General features: G+C 44.6%; 1 protein-coding gene across 2 annotated transcripts in view; it reads left to right on the forward strand.

Moving 5' to 3' along the window:
• TMC5 (transmembrane channel like 5) overlaps nt 1-18,047 on the forward strand; it is a 35,437-nt gene that overhangs the window by 12,804 nt on the left and 4,586 nt on the right. For both annotated transcript variants that reach the window (XM_079953757.1, XM_079953758.1), the window contains 15 exons: nt 117-224; nt 1,944-2,043; nt 2,819-2,900; nt 5,005-5,253; nt 6,499-6,650; nt 7,456-7,600; nt 9,057-9,212; nt 11,144-11,310; nt 12,546-12,624; nt 13,284-13,381; nt 13,779-13,874; nt 14,743-14,818; nt 15,490-15,623; nt 17,515-17,688; nt 17,804-17,882. In XM_079953757.1, coding sequence (XP_079809883.1) covers nt 117-224; nt 1,944-2,043; nt 2,819-2,900; nt 5,005-5,253; nt 6,499-6,650; nt 7,456-7,600; nt 9,057-9,212; nt 11,144-11,310; nt 12,546-12,624; nt 13,284-13,381; nt 13,779-13,874; nt 14,743-14,818; nt 15,490-15,623; nt 17,515-17,688; nt 17,804-17,882 — 1,895 coding nt within the window. The remainder of the gene's footprint in view (nt 1-116; nt 225-1,943; nt 2,044-2,818; nt 2,901-5,004; nt 5,254-6,498; nt 6,651-7,455; nt 7,601-9,056; nt 9,213-11,143; nt 11,311-12,545; nt 12,625-13,283; nt 13,382-13,778; nt 13,875-14,742; nt 14,819-15,489; nt 15,624-17,514; nt 17,689-17,803; nt 17,883-18,047) is intronic.

The raw sequence follows: 18,047 nt of genomic DNA on the forward strand, positions 1-18,047 counted from the left end.
TTCTAGCATATTACACTGGGAAGGTAAGCTGTATGAAAACAAATCTATTTAGATCAGTGCTTCATTTATTAAGTTTTGTAAAGTTCACTAAAAAGGTGCTTTGGTTAATTCCTCAGTTCACTTAATCCAGAGACGTCACAGGCAAGAAGTTGATACGGTCTTCATGACACCGTCTAGTCTATTTCGATCAGACCCAGGATATGAAGAGACCAAGAAAAAGGATGGTAAATAAATTCTTCCAACTTTTCTCTCATTCCTCTCAGGTTTCCTATGGAAATAATTTTTAGAGGCCCAGTGTTGTTGGTCAATGTGTTATTAAATCATTACAGTACAATTGCATCTTGCACCCAATTTACTTGTGTGATTTCAACCTTGTGTGGTTCAAAGCCAGCTGCTTGAAATCCTGCAAATTAATTGCATGCAAGGTGGAGAGCTTAAAAGCTCCTTTTTTGTGCTGGGTTTTCCCAGTGTGGAAAGAGCTTTTAAGCTCTTGGACTTGCTTACCTTGCTCTAGGGCAGCATTTCCCAACCTTGGGTTTCCAGCTGTTTTTGGACTACAACTCCCATCATCCCTTGCTAGGAAGACCAGTGGTCATGGATGATGGGAACTGTGGTCCAAAAACTGCCAAAGACCAAAGGTTGGGAAACACTGCTCTAGGGTGCTCTTGCAAGATCTCGCAGGAACTCAAATGGTCCCATGAGATCTCATGAGAGCATCCCAGAGCCCAGTAAGCAAGGTGGAGAGCTTAAAAGCTCTCCATCTTGCTTGGAAGTTGAGGATGGTTGTTTGAGGGCAGTTCCAACGGGGTGGTTCATGTATAGGCATTTTTGCATATACACACCATCACCAGAACATGACCCCATGCAAGACATAAGCGTACTGTGCCACAATAAGTGTTCCTTTCCTTTTGTTACAGCAATAATTTTCTTGGGGGGAGGGGAAGGGATTTTCCAAAGAATTATTCTACTGTGGAACTATAAGGAGGAGTCTAAGGCAAGGGACAACATGGCAACCCCTTGTTATTCCATGCAGAGAAGTTGAATCTTACTTCAACATTGGCTGACAGGACAGCATCTTCCACTACTCCTGAATGCAGCAAGATTATTTAGAGGGTACAGCCAGTTCTTTCCGCCACAGCGCCTTGGCTGCTGCTCCCCTGCGCCTGTCACCCGAGGCAGCCGCATCACTCTGGCCATACCTGCCCTGTACATGTAAAACCCTATGATACCACTATTTGGTTCCCCCGAAGAATCATAGGAACCAAAGCTGGTTAAGGGAGCTGGGAGTTGCTGGGAGAGCCCTTCACAGAACTACAGTTTCCAGAGTGGCGCCTGCCCTGTGGAACGCCCTCCCATCAGATGTCAAGGAAATAAACAACTATCTGACTTTTTAAAGACATCTGGGAAGTTTTTAATGTTTGGTGTTTTATTCTGTTTAGTATTCTCTTGGGAGCCTCCCAGAGTGGCTGGGGAAACCCAGACAGATGGGTGGGGAATAAATAAATTATTATTATTGTTGTTGTTGTTGTTGTTGTTGTTGTTATTGTTATTATTATCAGTCCTTATTCCCAGGGAATTCTGGGAATTGCAGCTCTGTGAGCAGAATAAGAGTCTCTAGCAAATCTCAGCACCCTTCCTTAATGAATTGTATTTCCCCAAATTGTATTTGTATTGTATTAATGTGGTATCCTAGTGCTTTAAATGTATAGTGCAGATGCCCTTGTCTATTGGTATTGCCTGCTCTGTCTGAAGGGCTTTTAAGCCACTTTCTAAAATATATTATCCCAATCTGTATCTGTATTTGTTCTGATTGTTTTTCACATGCAACATTGTTTTTAATTGTTTGTATATGTTTAATTGCTTGCTTATATAGAATTATTATTGTGAAATAACTTGGAAATATATTATGGGAGGTGTCAAATACTTCTTTTTTTTTTTTGCAGAAGAAAAGTTAATTGGTGATCTTGCAGACATGTCCACCAGTGAAAGGATTAAAGCAATCCAGAAGATTCCAAAGCCTATGAAAGAAAAGAGAGAGATCAGGTAAGGCCAAATCACTGGTGGTTGCAGGTTCTGTGGAAAAGGTTTGACTGGAAAGGGGGCCAATAGCATACAAAAATTTAAGAATATGTTCTCTTAATTGTAAGTTCACATACTTATTTATGTGTGACTAGCTAACCAAAATTTTCTGATGTCTTTTTTATAACTGCCAATGGAAATTAAAAGTGCCAGTATACACCTAATAAGACTTTAATGTCTGCTAGTGTAACTTTTGAAAAGGTAAAGGGATGCCTGACCGTTCGGTCCAGTTGTAGACGACTCTGGGGATGCGGCGCTTATCTCGCTTTACTGGCCGAGGGACCCGGAGTACAGCTTCCGGGTCATGTGGCCAGTATGACTAAGCCGCTTCTGGTGAACCAGAGCAGTGCACGGAAACACCGTTTACCTTCCCACCAGAACGGTACCTATTTATCTACTTGCACTTTGTACTTTTGAACTACTAGGTTGGCAGGAGCAGGGACCAGGCAATGGGACCTCACCTCGTCGCGGGGATTCGAACCACCAACCTTCTGATCGGCAAGCCCTAGGCTCTGTGGTTTAACCCACAGCGCCACCCGTGTCCCATTTAGGTCTACCCAAAATAGTGAGATGGGAGAGGGATTAGGATTTGTTGCTAGTTTCCAAACTTGTAGTAATTAAGTGAATACCTTGAACATGCAAAAAGCTATTAGACATATGCATTATCCTTGCTTAGAGCAAGCCAAAACTTTGGAAGTAACCCTCCCCCATATAATTTTTACCACCTGCAACTCCACAGGGATAGTGTTATTTTGGAGAAAACCAGAAAGTCCCACAGGCAGATTAACTGTTGCTCACAGTGCTTCTACAACACAGCTTTGGTAAGTGTCGCATGCTGTCATTGAGAGATAAGTGTTCCGTGGAAATGTTTAAAGAATGTTGATGTGATATGGTGAGGGTGTCCTTTCAGAGTGGTGGGGTCTTCTTTAGGGCACTCTAGAGCCTGCCAAGTCAGATAAATAGAAGTGGACCATTAGCTACTGCAAAATTAGCATGCAGGTGGTGTGTTGATGTCCTCTATTACACACAACTATCTTCCCCACTACTGGGAAAAATCCCAGTAGTGATGTATGGAAGTGAGAGCTGGACCATAAAGAAGGCTGATCGCCGAAGAATTGATGCTTTTGAATTAGGGCGCTGGAGGAGACTCTTGAGAGTCCCATGGATTGCAAGAAGATCAAACCTATCCATTCTGAAGGAAATCAGCCCTGAGTGATCACTGGAAGGACAGATCCTGAAGCTGAGGCTCCAATACTTTGGCCACTTCATGAGAAGAGAAGACTCCCTGGAAAAGACCCTGATGCTGGGAAAGATGGAGGGCACAAGGAGAAGGGGACGACAGAGGATGAGATGGTTGGATAGTGTTCACGAAGCTACCAGCATGAGTTTGTCCAAACTACGGGTGGCAGTGGAAGACAGGCGTGCCTGGCGTGCTCTGGTCCATGGGGTCACGAAGAGTCGGACATGCAGACACGACTAAATGACTAAACAACAACAACAACAACATCTTCCCCACCCCCAAAAATATCTGGTCAGGAAAGCTTTGCCAGGTTTTGGTTGAAGTTGTGTGCCTGATTACTTGGGTGTAAGCCCTGCTGATACAATGAGACTTACTTCTGAAGTCAATAGGCTAGGCTCTTACCGTTTCTTGGTTTATATTACTGACAATCTGGAGTCCGACCCTATCATTAAACAAACTTAGGGGTGGGTAAATCTGCCCATTTCCCTTTCTCATTTCTCCAATCTTCATCTCAGCTCTCCACATTTTCACAGCTGCTTGCAACTTTAAAAAACAACAACCCCTCATGAAAGTCTGCCAGCTTTTTAGTGCAAATCTCTCCTAAAATTCCCATTTTTGCTCCCATACAAAAATACAGCCATTTTGACTAAAATGCACATTTTTTGTAAACACTTCTCCCCAATATAGTGCATTGTTGTGTTCTGTAATATATGCATTTTTGTGAGTGCTTTCCTGAATACATGTTCTTTTGAAAGACATTATTTGGTTGGAGAAATGCACTGCAAAATTCGAGAAATCTGAATTTCAAAGGATAACTATGGCTTGCTTTGTGTATTGGGTGTAGAAACTTCCTATTAAAATTCAAAAAGAATCAGAATTCTACCCTTCATCCATAGATTGAGGGAAGCAGTAACCTCAGGCAGCTAAACAGGTCATGAAAGGGCAGTAGACTTGTTAAGCACGCGATGATTGTATTGCACTTGTACCTCCAGGAAGGCAGAGATAAAAAGGGGCTTGTGTGATCATCTGCCTCAGGGGCCAAATAATCTAACCTGCCTTGGGTACTATGCACCTTGATTTGGGAGAAGGAGCGCCTTTTACTGCCTGGCCCTACTTAACTTTGCTATCAGTGAAAGACATAGTGTTTGTTGCCTTCACTGCTCTTTGTGTTACCAGTAGTACCTCTAGCAATAAAGCAATAAAGGGCAAGTGGGAGCTGTAATGCTGCAGCAATAAATGCTCCTGTTAAGTCTTCCATCCCCTCCTTCTCACCCCCAACTGTTTGCTAGCAGTCTGTGCCTGTGCTGGGATTTTTCTTTAAGTAAGGGTTCCCCTCCTCCAGAGTTGTTTCCTCCTAAAGCCCCCCCCCACCCACAATTTCTGCAAATCTTCGCATTCCCCCCAATCCCGACGATTCCCTGCTTCTTGCATGTGTGGAATTGGTTCAGCTACCTAAGGAGAGTTGAGTTTGCTCTTAGTATTTATGATGAAAATACTACTTGTCGCAATATATTTTCTCACATATGAACTGAAGTTGGGCTTAATGCAGATGGCATTGGCTCATCAGTCACAGAAGGTTGGTGACCCCCACTTTAAAGTAGCAAACAAACAAAAACAGAATTGGCCCAGATGTTACCCAAAGGCTTGATGCTTTGTTTTTTCTCTCTCCCCCTTCCTCTTCCTAGTCCTTTCGACAGTTTAAAAATGGCTTGTCAGACTGCTTTCAGCTCCTCAAACTTTGGCAGAAGATTCTAAAAGACATTGGCGGAAAGTTCGGGACCAGCGTCGGTTCCTATTTCGTGTTCCTGACGTGGCTCCTGATGTTCAACGTTTTTTCGTTCCTTGTGAACTTCAGTTTTATTGCGATCCCTCAGCTCATAGCAGCGAGAGCAAATAACCTATCGTTTCTGGGGCTGGAGTTTTTCACTGGAGCTGTAAGTGCGTTTTTAAAACAATAATAGGTTTCATGTGGGCTTGTTCCCCACCCCCACCCCCAATAAGTAAGCCTTGTACTACAGAGGACTTCTAAAATATAGTTTGCCTAAAGCAGAGCTGGACAACATTTTTTTGTAATGGGAGCGGTGTTGGTACCACATACAGTTTTGCATACGTCTTGGTTTGCATATGTTTTGGATTACAAACACGTCAAACCCGGAAGTGCGTGTCCCTTTTGTAACCTTTTTTTGAATTACAACCCATTTTTTTATTACGAACACATTTTTTTTGAGGCCCCATTGGCGAAAGTGTGCCCTGTGTTATAACCTGTTTTGGTTTACAAACAGACCTCCGGAATGGATTATGGTTGTAAACCAAGGTACCACTGTACTGGTGGCAGAGACAGAGACCATGTCTAAAATTGACTGGACCACCCAATCAACCAATCCCATTTGGTCTCCTTCTCACACGCACTTGGAATGGGGAAGGAGGAGGAGGAATCTGTCCTCAGATTCCAAAGTAGACTCTCCTGATCACTTCTGGGTAGATTTTGACCTGGATCGGCTCAATGGTCTACTTCAGTGTTTGCAGTCCGGCTTTTTCCATTATAAGTTGGCATAAGGAGGACTGCACACTGCATCTGTGTGTCCCCCATTATTCCCTTTAAACCTTCTGAAATTCTGTATGCAGCCATCTACAGCCTGAGCAGCTAGCAGTTGGGTTTTCTTGTCAGCGGATGCTTTGCAGTGCAGTTACAGCCGTGCTGTGTTCTAGACCTCTGGCTGAACTCTAAAGCATTTCTGCTGAAATAATTTTATTATTTATACCCTGCTCATCTGGTGGGGTCTTATTTCCTTCCTTCCTTTGTCACATTATCTTGCTCTTCATAATCTGGGCTCTTGTGATGTAATGAACAACCCTTTTGCAAAAGTGTGCATGCATTGCTTTATCACTCCAGGGGTGAGGTCTTTGTTGGACTCCAACTCCCATCATCCCTGACCATTGGTTATGCTGGCTGGAGCTGATGAGAGTTGGAGTCCCAACGTCTGGGGGGCCACAGGCACAGCCACAGGCCGTTCCTCTTTATCCTCTCAGTGACATGTCAATGATATAACCAATAGCGTGTGTCATAGTTTCTCATGTTACAAAACAGAACAAGCCCCGCATTGTATGGCATTTTCATGTTCATAACTGAAACCTTTCGTTAACTTGCTTGAGCCACATTTATGCTTCTTTTGTTTCAGGGTTATTTTAGTGACACTGTGCTCTATTACGGTTTTTACACCAATACTACCATCACTGAAAACGAGAACAACTCTCCATATTACATGCAGCTGGCCTATATTTTCACCATCGGAATCTATTTTATTATCTGCTTCTTAAGCTTGCTCTACAGGTACAGTGAGATTTAGATTTCTCTTGGATTTAAAGGTGACTCTAATGGGGGGGGGGAGATTGCTCTTTAGTATATTGTTGAGTGCTAAAAATGATCGCTTGTTTGAAAGCTGATATAATACAGGGATGGGAGACCTAGTGGTCTTCCAGATGTTGGACTCCAACTCCCATGAGCGCAAGCAAGTGTGGCCAGTGGTTGGGGATGATGGAAGTTGTAGTCGACAACATCTGTAGGGTCACAGAATAATCCACCCTCTCTTGCTGCTTCTCTGCTCAAAATGGCCTCTTGTGTCTTAATTTTTGTTTTCTTTAATAAAAAAGGAAAGAAATCAGCCATCTGTACTTCACTACACAGTATCGCCATCAGCCTTCCAACCTTTTGAGTGAACATAAGGGTTGCCAACCTTTTTAGGCCCATGGGTGCATTTGGATTTTGACGTGAGTGCTGTGGGTGCCACCGATCTTTTATGTAGACAAAACAGCACCGTTCAAGCATACAAGGGGAGGTATTGGCAAACTTGACATCCCTGAGGCTTGCCCACATAAAAAGTTAAGGGGACGCAACAGTGACCACACAATGGTTCTATCTCTCAGGTGGGGGGCGGGGACAGGAAATTGAGAAGGGATGGAATGGAGTGTCCTGGAAAAGGGTATGACTAGTGGCTCTGCAGCAGGAGTACTTCATGCTGCAACATTTGTTGCAGGTCCCACTTTGTGCAATTTATTGCTTTTCATCTAATATTTTCTATGCTTCTGTCCCCGCTTTCATACAACTGCTGATCCATGTTTCGCTTTTACCATTGTAGCATGGCAAAGTCCTTCCGCAACAACTTTGCTCATCCCCAGATGTACGCTGGAAATGCTGCCAAACTTCTCTGTGTCTGGGACTTCAGTATAACTAATGAGAAAGCTGTGAAGCTGCAACAGAGGAATCTCAGCACTCAGATAAAGGTATGCTGTTCAACTAATAGAATTTGCTGGTTTGGTGACGGTCATTGACTTAGACAATGGTCATCCGCTTACAGTCATTGAGGATAAGGTTAGGAGGTTAGGACAGCTATACACAACATCTGGTATCTGAATTCCAGTTGCTGGGAATCACAAGTGAGGAGAGCACTGTAGACCTCAGATTCTGCCTGTGGGATTCCCATGAGCAACAGGTGGGCCACTATGAGCATGGCTGGCCCTACCATTAGACAGAGTACAACCTCAGGCAGCAGATGCTGCCATGTAGGCAGCAATGAGGATGCATCTGAGCATATGTCACAAGGCTTTCCCTCATCTAGAAGGCATCATCTAGAAAGCATCTTTCGGGGGAAGCGGAGGGTGCTGCTCCCTTTACGGTGTTGAAGATGCACCTGCCAATCTGTTTGGCTTTTGCGCAGGGAATAGGGAGAGAGAGTATATACTGTCCTTTGCCTTGGACAGCAGGATATATTGGGCTGGATCTGACTATGAGAAGAGGATGCTGGACTAGATAGCTATATTTATTTTCTTTAATATGAGCGTGTGTATGGCTTTCTTACCCATGAGTAAATATGCTTATGTTGCAGCCACATGATAAGAGTTGGTGAACAAGCGAGGGCTGATTCCCCATGTGAACGGGTTGTTGTCGCCTTCTTACTTTACCGTACATTATAGCTTATGACAAATTAGCTTATCTGAAACATTTGCCGGAGCTGCATCATATGGCTTTGTAACTAGTTTTCGTTTTAGCTGACCTCAGTTTTGTATTTGGTTGCAAAATGCCCTAGGACCTTATGATGAAGAAACCTGTGTGAGATGGATTTTATTGGGTAGGAGAGGATATATTAATTGCAATTTATCCCTCCAGGCGTCAACGTGTGTGAGTTGAACAGATTTTAAAGTCCCATTCTTGGCAGCAAAATTAAAAGCATAGGAATTAGGCTGTAAAACCTCGTTTCTGAGCAAGTCCAGCTATGAAGTAAGCTGGCTTTCCCTCTCTTACCCTGAGGGAACAAAGAATCAGGCAACAACCTGGGAAGTAAGTTTAAAATATAATTTACTTATAATCTTGCATTGCTTCACAGCAATGGAAGCAGTCAAAACTATGCAGGCAAAATACTTATATTTACTGTGTAACCAGCTTCAGACATCTGCTTGGAGCTAGAACAAGTGCATGCCTGCATCCAACACCGGTCAAAGGAAGAGAAAGAGGAACAAGAAGTACTAGATGCTCCTTCCTCTTCTGGGGAGGAGGGGAAGTGACATCATACAGAGCCCTCCATACCAATTTTGTTTCTATAGCCTGAGTATCTGCTGATCCGCAGTACAGCTGTGTGATGCTAGCCCCTTCTCATTCTAACTAGCAAGAATATGCATTTGGTAGGTTTGGCTGCTAATCTCCCATAACCTTAACAATCATATTTAATTGTTCCGGCTTCAGGAGACCTTGTCGGAAGTGAATACTGAATATCTGAAGCTTTCTCAGCGCCAGAAAATTAACCGGCTCTTCATTCACCTGGCGGCCTGGGTTGTGTCGCTGTTAACGACAGCTGGTTCATGCGCTGGCATTTACTACTTCTGCCTCATTAACTTAAATGTAAGGTCCTTTGATTTATTTCTTAATGCATTTTTTTTCTGCTTATGCCTTTGTATAATAATATTACCTGCCCTGTGTTTTGCTTGCGAAATAAGCGAGTGTGCTTGTTATGTACTGAGTTGAATAGGATCCAAAATGCAGCAGTCTGATTGGTCCTAGAACAATAGGATCCAAAATGCAGCAGTCTGATTGGTCCTAGAACAATGCAGCAGTATGATTGGTCTGCAGGAGCCACCCAATCCAGCTCCAGATGGAAGTGAATCCACAACTTGATTGGCCTACAGGAGAATTCCGGAATTAGCCAGTCACGTTCAGCCCATTGTGTAAATAATGTATATAAAGTAGATACTTTGGGGAATAATAATAATAATAATAATAATAATAATAATAATAATAATTTATTATTTGTACCCCGCCCATCTGGCTGGGTTTCCCCAGCCACTCTGGGCGGCTTCCAACAAAGATGAAAAATACACTAAAATGTCACATATTAAAAACTTCCCTGAACAGGGCTGCCTTCAGATGTCTTCTGAATGTCAGGTAGATGTTTATCGCTTTGACATCTGATGGGAGGGCGTTCCACAGGGTGGGCGCCACTACCGAGAAGGCCCTCTGGCCTCTCGCAGTGAGGGAACCGCCAGAAGGCCCTCGGAGCTTGACCTCAGTGTCTGGGCAGAACGATGGGGGAGGAGACGCTCCTTCAGATATACTGGACTGAGGCCGTTTAGGGCTTTAAAGGTCAGTACCAACACTTTGAATTGTGCTCGGTAACGTACTGGGAGCCAATGTAGGTCTTTCAAGACCGGTGTTATATGGTCTCGGCGTGAAATCCACTCTTGACTCTGAGTATATTTCAGTGCTCTTACAAGGCTGTGTGCTCAGAGCAATGAGGGCTGCTGCCTGTTGGGACTGGTGGGGCAAAAGGCAGGGACAGCCACTGCCAGCCAGAGTAGACAACACTGAGCTAGATGGATGAATGGTCGGACTTGGTATAGAGCAGCTTCCTATGTCCCTATGATGTCATGCTTAGCTCTGCCCCATGGGTGTGGCGTGGGGCAGAGCCAAATGTCTCTCCCAGGCCTCTCTAAGGGGCAGCCCTTGAGACTCTCCCCATGCCACAGCCCCGCTCCAGCCACATTTGTCACTAGCTTGCATTGCACCCTCCCTGCGTGTAATTGCCTGGCTGAAATGTGTCCTTGGACTCCGAAAATGCCTCTTGCTTACCTGGAGGATAGAGAAGGGTGTGTGAGCATGTACAGAAAGCAGCCTACAATACAAAGGTGACATTTCCATGCCTTGCAGGTGATGTGGCCTCTGGAAGGTTGCTCAGAAGGGAACACAGCCTTCCTTCTGAGCTGAAAAAGGTTGCCCTAGCCCTGCTTAACAAATCCACACCGTATTCTGGGCTCCCTGTAGGACTAATAACTCAACACACACAGCCTGCTTGATTTTGATTTGTCTTATGGCTGCTGTTAACTTTGCCAATTCTGTAAATTCACTAAGTTTACATATCCAACCTTCTTTTGTAGGTATAATGTCTCCTTTCCAATTCCTAGCAATAACTATTCTGGCGGTGGTGTATAAAAAGTTTCTTTTCTTTTCCTGTGGGATATCTTTCCCTAGTATCCCTAATAAATACGCCTCTGGCTTCTTTCCTATGGAGATTTTAAACATCTGTTTAAGCTCTTCATGAATACTACCCCAAAATTTCTTAATTTTATCGCAGCCCCACCAAACACGAAACATTGTCCCTTCAGCCTTCTCACATTTCCAGCATAGATTGGACTTTAACTTACAGATCTTGGCAAGTTTAGATGGTGTCAGATGCCACCTATAAAACATCTTCATCGTGTTCTCTTTGATGGTATAGCAGGCGGTAAACCTGATGTCTGAAATAAATAGCTTCTCCCTCTTGTCTCCCTCTCCCAAAGTTACTTCTTGATGAGAGTAAAAATGAGCTGCAAAGGGAAGCTGCTACCCTGGTGTTGCCCATTGTGGTGAGCCTCCTCAACCATGGTGTGCCTTTCTTCTACTCCTCCTTTGGCTTTGTTGAAAAATTCGCTTCTCCCCGAAACCAGATCTACACTGCTATTGTCAGGTATTGCTGTCTTCACACATGCTCCCTGTCTCCCTAGAGTACCATTTATTTGGTCCAAGTTCAATAACCAGATCCAGGGCAAGATTGGAAGGCTCACAATGCAGCATCTTCACTGAAGCTAAGCTGGGTCTGGTTAGGGCATGGGTGAGTGACTTCGTGGGAACCGCATCTGTGAAGCCTTGCATGAGAACCTAAGGAGAGAACCTAAGGTGGAGCAAGCCCAGGGTCCATCTACACCCTGTGTCCTCTTCTTGCTGTGGCCAAACAGAGGTCCACGAAAAGCCCACAAGCAGCATCAGAACACAGCAACACCCTCCCTACCTGTGATTCCAACAACCTGGTATTCGGAAGCATCCTTCCTCCAATAAAATTGGAACATAGCCATCATGGCCAACTGGCCACTGGAAGCCTCATGCTCCATGAATTTGTCTAATTCTCTGTTAAAACCATACAAGTCAGTAGCCATTGCTACCTACTGCGTGAGCGAATAACAATACTTGCATAGGAGGAGTTCATTAGGAAATCTTTTTATGGGGTGTGTGTCTGAGGCTTTAAGAGAAGTCCTGCTGGATCAGGCCAGTAGCGCATCTGGTCCAACATTCGGCTGCCACAGTGGCCAGTCAGATACCCATGGGGAGCCTGCAAGTAGAGCAAATGATGCTTACCACACTTGTGATTCCTAATTACATTTTTTCCGGAGGCTTGCTGCCTCCAACCGTGGAGGTAGAAATAGCCATGGATAATAGCCTTATCTTCCTTGAATCTGAATAACCATGTTTTAAAGATGGTTGTGAATTCCACAGTTTCATAATAATCATAGAATCATAGAGTTGGAAAGGGACCCTGAGGGTCCTCTGGTCCAGTGCAGGAATCTCAGCTAAAGCATCCATAATAATAATAATAATTTTTTTATTTGCACCCCGCCCATTGGACTGGGTTGCCCCAGGCATTCTGGGCGGCTTCCAACAAATCTAAAAGCATAATAAGACATCAGATGTTAAAATCTTCCCTATACACTCACTCTCAGTCTAGCCTACCTCACAGGGTTGTCGTGAAGGTGACATGGAGAAGGGGGAGGACTGTGTATGCCACCTTGGGCTCCTTAGAGGGAAGGTAGGATATAAATGTAAAAAATTGAATACATTTTCCAAAAGGGATCTGATACTGCCCACAAGTACTTTTCTTGTGCTGTGTCCCTCTGCTGAATTCTGACGGCAACTGCTGCCCATCTGTAGGAACGTTATTCTGAAAATATCAATCGTTGGGATCCTGTGCTACTACTGGCTTAACGAAGTGCCTGCATCAAAGGCAGAGGTAAGGCTTTCCAGTTTGCTTCTGAACTTCTGCGGATCTTAAGTATAAGGAGATAACAGAAACTTCCCTTGTTCTCTCAGACAGCAACAGAGAGGGTAAAAATATTTGTTTTGGGGCTGCATCACTTCAGGCTGGAGGTGGAAGCTGGCAAGCTTGAAGGCTGCTTCACGGGGGAGAAAGGCCATATCCTATCCTTCTTTGAGCCTTGGTGTAATGTGTGAATGGTGATTTTTCTTCTCTTGGGGGAAGCGTTATCCACAGTCGGAGGTGATATAGTCCAAGACACTTGCTTACCACTGCCAAGGTGAGCTGTAGGCAGCTCTTAAGATGGGCATCACGAGATGTGCCTGGTGGTCACAGCCGTGCCGAAATGCACCAGAGCTTCTGCTTTATTTATTACACTGCACATGATCTTAGCCAAAAGCCTGAGAAGCAATATTCATTCATTTACTTGCTTACAGCACTTATACCATACCCTGTAGCCAAAAGGGTGATCAGAGTAGCATACAAAAAAAAAAAATCACTTCTATGATTGTCTCTGCCTGCAGGCTTACACAGGCGTATTACAGATAGCAAGGAGACGGAGAGTTCTTGTATTTGCCAGTTGATTGCTTCTCTCTGGCACACACTCATAAACTTTTTTATTTTCTTTTAATCAGTGCTGGGAAACTCTGGTTGGCCAAGATATCTACAGGCTGCTTGTGGCTGAATTCATTTGCTGCTTACTGGGATCTTTTTTTGGAGAATTTCTGCGGAGGTACGTGCACGGATTCTGCATTTGTACGAGGAAAATTCCTGTGCTGTTTCCTTTTCAGTGTTGCCAAGGGGATCCTTCCATCCTGACATACTCCTTTAGTTCTGCTTAACCTCCTTGCTCTTTCACAACTGTTTCATTTTCTCCCGCAGTGCTTCTTGGCATCGCATAGGTGGGGCCTGCAACAAACTGTCACAGCATGAAGTGCTTCTGTTTAGTATGCCAGGTTGTAAGTGTATGAATGTCTCTACCTGTGAGAAGACCTCCGGCTTCTCACCATGCAGCTGATTCATTGGGCTCTTGGCTACTTTCCCAACTTGGGCGGAGGGTATATATATTGGAGGTTTGCAGGACTGTTGGAAAAGTCTGGAGTGTCGAAATAATTTTGTTCCGCTTTTAGAATCGTTGGGACCAAATGTTGCAAGAAACTTGGCGTGCCAGAATTTGACATTGCTCGGAATGTTTTGGATTTAATCTATGCACAGACTTTGACATGGTGAGTAAAAATAATCTTACCCATAATATCTCTGTGAGATACAGAGCTGTGAAATGTGTGGCCCTCCAGTTGTTGTACTAAATCTCTCATCATCCCTGATCTTGTTGGTTGGGGCTGATGGGGGTTGCAGTCTAACATCTGGATGGGCATGGGTGCCCCAGCTCTGTTGCAGTACTTAGATACTGGCTGCATATTTCATGAATTGAAAGGAAATTCCTTTTTTTTTTTTAAGCCTCAAACTGTAACTGTGCTCAGCACAAACCCTGCCTAGAGTTGAATCCCTGTCATTTAGCAGGCTTTTATCCACTCTGGAGGACCTTCTATGAATGTGAATTTGCACCCACTGCTGTCAAAAGGAAATCACTTACGACCATTTTTTTTTATGCCGACTGTGGAGAGCTAAATCTAATTTTTCCTGGACTTGGCCTCAGACCCTGAGCTGCTCTGGGAAGCCTTCAGACCTCTTCAGGCTGAGGTCTAGCAGCAAGTCAGGGTCCGAACCAAATATCGTGGTTGGTGCATGCCTGTAGTCCTAACATATTTTTCATATGGTTTAGTTATAGTATACAACTGCTAACATGGTTTGAAATAAGGCTTTTGACTTCCTTTTAAATGTTGTTAAAACGATAGAGAGGGATCGAGAGCAACTTATTTCATATTAATAATGTCTTAAATTATTTTCCCCCATTTAATTGCATGGATGTTATATATCCAAGTCACTAGCTGAGACATGGGTGGTCTCACTTGGACACACAACTGTTCATTAAGCCATGTTCGCATAGTGAGATGCCTTCTGTTTATACCTTGTGTCGTGCAAAGAGAAGCTTTGAGATGATTTCTTCCTGCCCCTTTTCTCTCTCTCCTGAAGGATTGGCGTCTTCTACTCACCTCTACTTCCAGCCATTCAGATGATATCATATTTCATAATCTTCTGGGTGAAAAAGGTACTAGCTTCTCAGAATTCCATGGATGCCAAGATCCAGGTTTGGGGCAATTACTGTTTGGTGAGAGAACCCCAGCAGAGATTTAAAATAACAAAATATGCAGCAAGTAAAATGTGGAAACATAGACCTTTAAAATATGCCCTTGTGAGTTCCAAAACGTCCTTCTTCCCCAGCATAGAAATCTTGGTTATCCAGTCCCTTCCACTGTGAGGTAAGCCTGGCACGACATCTTACTCTATGGTCTTAACCCCTTCATGCATGAATCAGACTTAAGCATGTCAGTTATATCAGGCTGGTTATCCCACATCACCAGGATTGGGGAATCTCAGACTCAAGGCCCAAAACCAGCTGTCTAGATCTTTCTATAAGGCCATTGGGACTCACCCCAGATAATAATCCCTCCTCAGCCCCAGGCCAAACTGCTAGCCAGCCCTGCTTTGCTTTCCTGGGTGGTTTTCGCCTGTCTGGAATACATCACGTTTCCTGTCAGGATTGGGATCCCACATAGTGGTTTCTTTGGAAAGCCACCAGTGCTTTGTTTTCTTTGTTTTAAAAAAAGCATGTTTAATGTATTGTTTGACCTTACATATTGTTTTGATTCAATGGCATATGCATGGATTTCCCACTGAATGTCCTGAAATGCTCGTCCTCTTCATCCTTGTTCCTGAAAGGTGAGTCTGATGAGGAACTGCCAGCCCCCTCGCAAAGCTTGGAGAGCTTCTCAGATGAACACCCTCTTTGTTTTCCTGCTCTTTTTCCCATCTTTCACTGGAGTCCTCTCTGTCATAGCAGTCACCGTCTGGAGGTAAGCAGGATTGCTTCCTTCTCCTTGTCAGATTACATTGCTCTGCCCAAGGCTTTTTGTATACAGAGAGGGAATCTGTGGCCCTCCAGATATTGCTGAGGGACGCAGGTGGCGCTGTGGGTTAAGGCCTCAGCGCCTAGGGCTTGCCGATCGAAAGGTCGGCGGTTCGAATCCCTGCGGCGGGGTGCGCTCCCGCTGCTCGGTCCCAGCGCCTGCCAACCTAGCAGTTCGAAAGCACCTCCGGGTGCAAGTAGATAAATAGGGACCGCTTACCAGCGGGAAGGTAAACGGCATTTCCGTGTGCGGCTCTGGCTCTGGCTCTGGCCAGAGCAGCGATGTCACGCTGGCCACGTGACCCGGAAGTGTCTCCGGACAGCGCTGGCCCCTGGCCTCTTAAGTGAGATGGGCGCACAACCCCAGAGTCTGTCAAGACTGGCCCGTATGGGCAGGGGTACCTTTACCTTTACCTTTTACAACTCCCATCATCCATTGGCTGTGCTGCCTGAGGTTGAAGAGAGTTGGACTCCAAGAATATCTGGAGGGCCATTGGTTCTCTATTCCTGTTTTAGTGTTTTAGTCTTTGCTTCTGATATTTTTTGTGAGGGGTTGGTTGCATCACGCAGAGGAAGAGTTTGTAGCAAGGGCAGGTGTAAATCACCCCATGAATGAGCTAATCACAGGTGCAAGTACAGCCAAGCAAATAGCTACACTAACAGCCTAGTGCCCCGACTATATCTGTGTTCAGTGCAGTGGTGTGTCTGTCTGTTAGCCAGTGTTAAAAAAGGTAAAGGGACCCCTGACCATTAGGTCCAGTCGCGGACGACTCTGCAGTTGCAGCGCTCCTCTCACTTTACTAGCTGAGGGAGCTGGCATTTGTCCGCAGACAGCTTCCGGGTCATGTGGCCAGCATGACAAAGCCGCTTCTGGCGAACCAGAGCAGCACATTAAAACGCCATTTACCTTCCCACCGGAGTAGTACCTATTTACCTACTTGCACTTGACGTGCTTTCGAACTGCTAGGTTGGCAGGAGCAGGGGCCGAGCAATGGGAGCTCACCCCGTCGCGGGGATTCGAACCACCGACCTTCTGATCAACAAGCCCTAGGCTCTGTGGTTTAGACCACAGCGCCACCCACATCCCTAGTCAGTGCTACTTGTCTAGTATTATGTCTTGAATTGCTGAACTTATTTAGAAATACTTCGTACTTCTATGTATTTGTATATATCTGTATCTCCCATAATCTACAAGCTGTATATATCTACATTCAGAACTGTTTTACTGAGCCTTATCTTCTGCAACCGTAAATATCTGAACTCCTTCAGTGTAGTGATGGTACTGGGAGCTACTTCTACTGTGTGGGCATCTCACCTGAGATTCCCAACAATTGATGCTGAATCTGGTCATCCTGGCCTCTCTGCCCCAGCCCTGCCTTCAACAAAGGAGATTGCACTCCATTAACAGGAAGCAGTGTGCACTTTGTAAAATGGTGTGGTTTGTCTTTCTGAGCTGAAAAATTGACAAGGAAGGGAAACCATGAAATAGTCTCCTCCCCAGTGCTTCTTCCACTCTGTTTTGGACCTCACCCTGGCCCAGGCTGAAAACAGGGAAGATGACCTGTTGACCTGTTCTTTGAGCCAAAAACCTCTAAGGGCCAGTCAGTGCTGTGTGAGATAGACCATTTTTTTAAATGAAGCAGCTTCCTTATATCCTTAATTAAATCTTCTTAACAAAAACAACACTCCTTCCAAACGTTTATGGAAATGGTTTTACACTAGGCTTTAGAATGCAGCAGGGGTATTTCATCGTGAATCATATCCATGTCATTGTTCTGTGCGTGCTAAAATATGTGGACCTCTTCCTGAAAAAACCTTCCCCTCCCCTCCTTGCCCAGGTTGGAGCCTTCTAAGACATGTGGCCCTTTCCGTGGTTTGGTGACTGTCTTCGAGTCTGTTTCCAGCTGGATGGGAATACTCGCCAGTTATCCCAGTTCGAGATGGGTTGTGTGGATTTATCACAACTTAATTGAAAGTGTGCATTTCTTCTTCATCCTCTCCATCATTGTTTTGTAAGTTCCTGTCAGCTGTGTGTTTCTTTATTTTAGCAATGTAATAAGAAAAGGTAGATCTTATTTTATTTGCGAATGGAAGTGCTAATTTTAATTTCTTAAACTCTTGTTTTAGAATCATCACCTACCTCTACTGGCAAATAATAGATGGGCGTAAAATAATGGTTAAACTTCTGCAAGAGCAGATCATCAATGTGAGTATGTTGCTGGGGAGGCTTCCTTTTAGTTTGGCTACTCATTCTCTGGCACAGAATTTTACATTGTTGGATGTTTGGGTGCAACTCAGCTTCTGGAAAAGGGGTTTTCACGGGGTAAAGGTAGCTGCAGTGAGGGACATTCACATCCTCAGACTATTCCTG

Source organism: Podarcis cretensis (assembly GCF_951804945.1).
Source record: "Podarcis cretensis genome assembly, chromosome: 14".
NCBI lineage: Eukaryota > Metazoa > Chordata > Lepidosauria > Squamata > Lacertidae > Podarcis > Podarcis cretensis.